Source organism: Dendroctonus ponderosae, unplaced genomic scaffold, assembly GCF_020466585.1.
Source record: "Dendroctonus ponderosae isolate FM_Combo_2020 unplaced genomic scaffold, Dpon_F_20191213v2 Dpon_F_20191213_7, whole genome shotgun sequence".
NCBI lineage: Eukaryota > Metazoa > Arthropoda > Insecta > Coleoptera > Curculionidae > Dendroctonus > Dendroctonus ponderosae.
The window spans coordinates 2,107,874-2,109,108 of record NW_026018916.1 but is presented as its reverse complement, the minus strand read 5'-3'; the positions used below and the strand labels follow the sequence as shown (position 1 = coordinate 2,109,108).

At 42.0% G+C, this 1,235-nt stretch overlaps 1 protein-coding gene across 2 annotated transcripts in view; it reads left to right on the top strand.

Annotated features, from left to right (window-relative positions):
- Positions 1 to 1,235, top strand: part of LOC109540203 (histone-lysine N-methyltransferase ash1) — a 17,454-nt gene that overhangs the window by 4,429 nt on the left and 11,790 nt on the right. Inside the window, exon 2 of one of the 2 annotated variants that reach the window (XM_019908463.2) lies at positions 333 to 811. The exons of the other annotated variant lie outside the window; for it this stretch is intronic. Within the exon in view, the coding sequence (XP_019764022.2) occupies positions 611 to 811 (201 nt within the window). The 5' untranslated portion in view covers positions 333 to 610. The remainder of the gene's footprint in view (positions 1 to 332; positions 812 to 1,235) is intronic. 2 annotated transcript variants of the gene reach the window in all.

Genomic DNA, 1,235 nt, shown 5'->3' with positions numbered 1-1,235 from the left:
GGAAATTCTGTCTTTTTTAAAGACAAACATTTTTGAGGCGAAATACCCAAAAAGAAGTTTGTAAAAAAATGGATCCGCCTCAACAATATAGAACTTATCTACAACCCTAATCAACTTTTCTTAATAGCAGTTTTCGGTATTGCCAAAAATTAAGGTAGTTTATTCTTGGGCGTAATTCACATTTCCTGATAAACCTCGTACTTATACGACCGAAAAAAATACATCTGATGGGAGCGTTTATCAGTTTTTCAAGAAGTGTTTTTTACATGGCTTGATTTCTTGGAACTTCAAACACATTTAAGTGAACGCAAATTTACTGGTGCTTTTCCCAGCTCAAAGTGAGGTGATATAAAAGTGCGTGTCAATGGGATCGAAACACTAAGGCGGTGAATTAAGCAATAGCTTTTAAGCGATAAACATGCTCACGCAAATAAGAGGGCAACGAGGGGCCGGTGGTGTTTTCGAAGGTGATTCATGGGGCGTATGTAAAATGGTAAAGGGGAAAAAGCGACTAGACACGTTTTTTTGATTTGGGGGGTCAAAACCTCGGCCTGTTGTAGTTTCTGTTGTCTAGCATTCGCAACGGGTCATAAAAGCGCTCAAGTGAATAATGGTGCGCATCTTTCGGGATTTGGTACCGAGCTGGGCGGAAGGAGGGTACGAGCTGGGAGTTTGGGAGTACGTCAGTGATTTAGTGAAAAGTTATCAAACAGTGCAGTCGCCCGATCAGCCCTCGGATCAACAACACTGTCCGGACTATCGGAACCACTTGGAGGAGAAACAATATGAAGAGAATGCTGTGTACTATGAGGTTAATATTCCATTCATCTAAGTGGTCTAATAAAGTCCAACTCCTAGTTGTTATGCGGTTTAAGGAGGCGAAGCCCCATGGAGCCGGTTTTCAGCATTACGCCAATGAGTCGATTTGTAAAGCGACGGATCGTCCATCACGTTAACAGGCAGGCGAATCAAATCGGTTCGACAAGTTCGAAAAACAGGAAACCGAACCTGAATCATTTAAAGTTTAAAAACAAAACGCGTCTGTCCTCTCGCAAACTAACCAGTAATTTATTCGGACGGTTGATCTCTGGCCGGAGTCAAGGACAGCTGCTTTGTTGCTTCTGTAGATTCCAAGATCAATCTGTTGCCTAATTGAAGCAGCCACCGATTAATACTGGGCGTTTTTCGAAAATCTACCTCGCAGAAATTCCTTTCAGTAAATTAGACTTAATGCG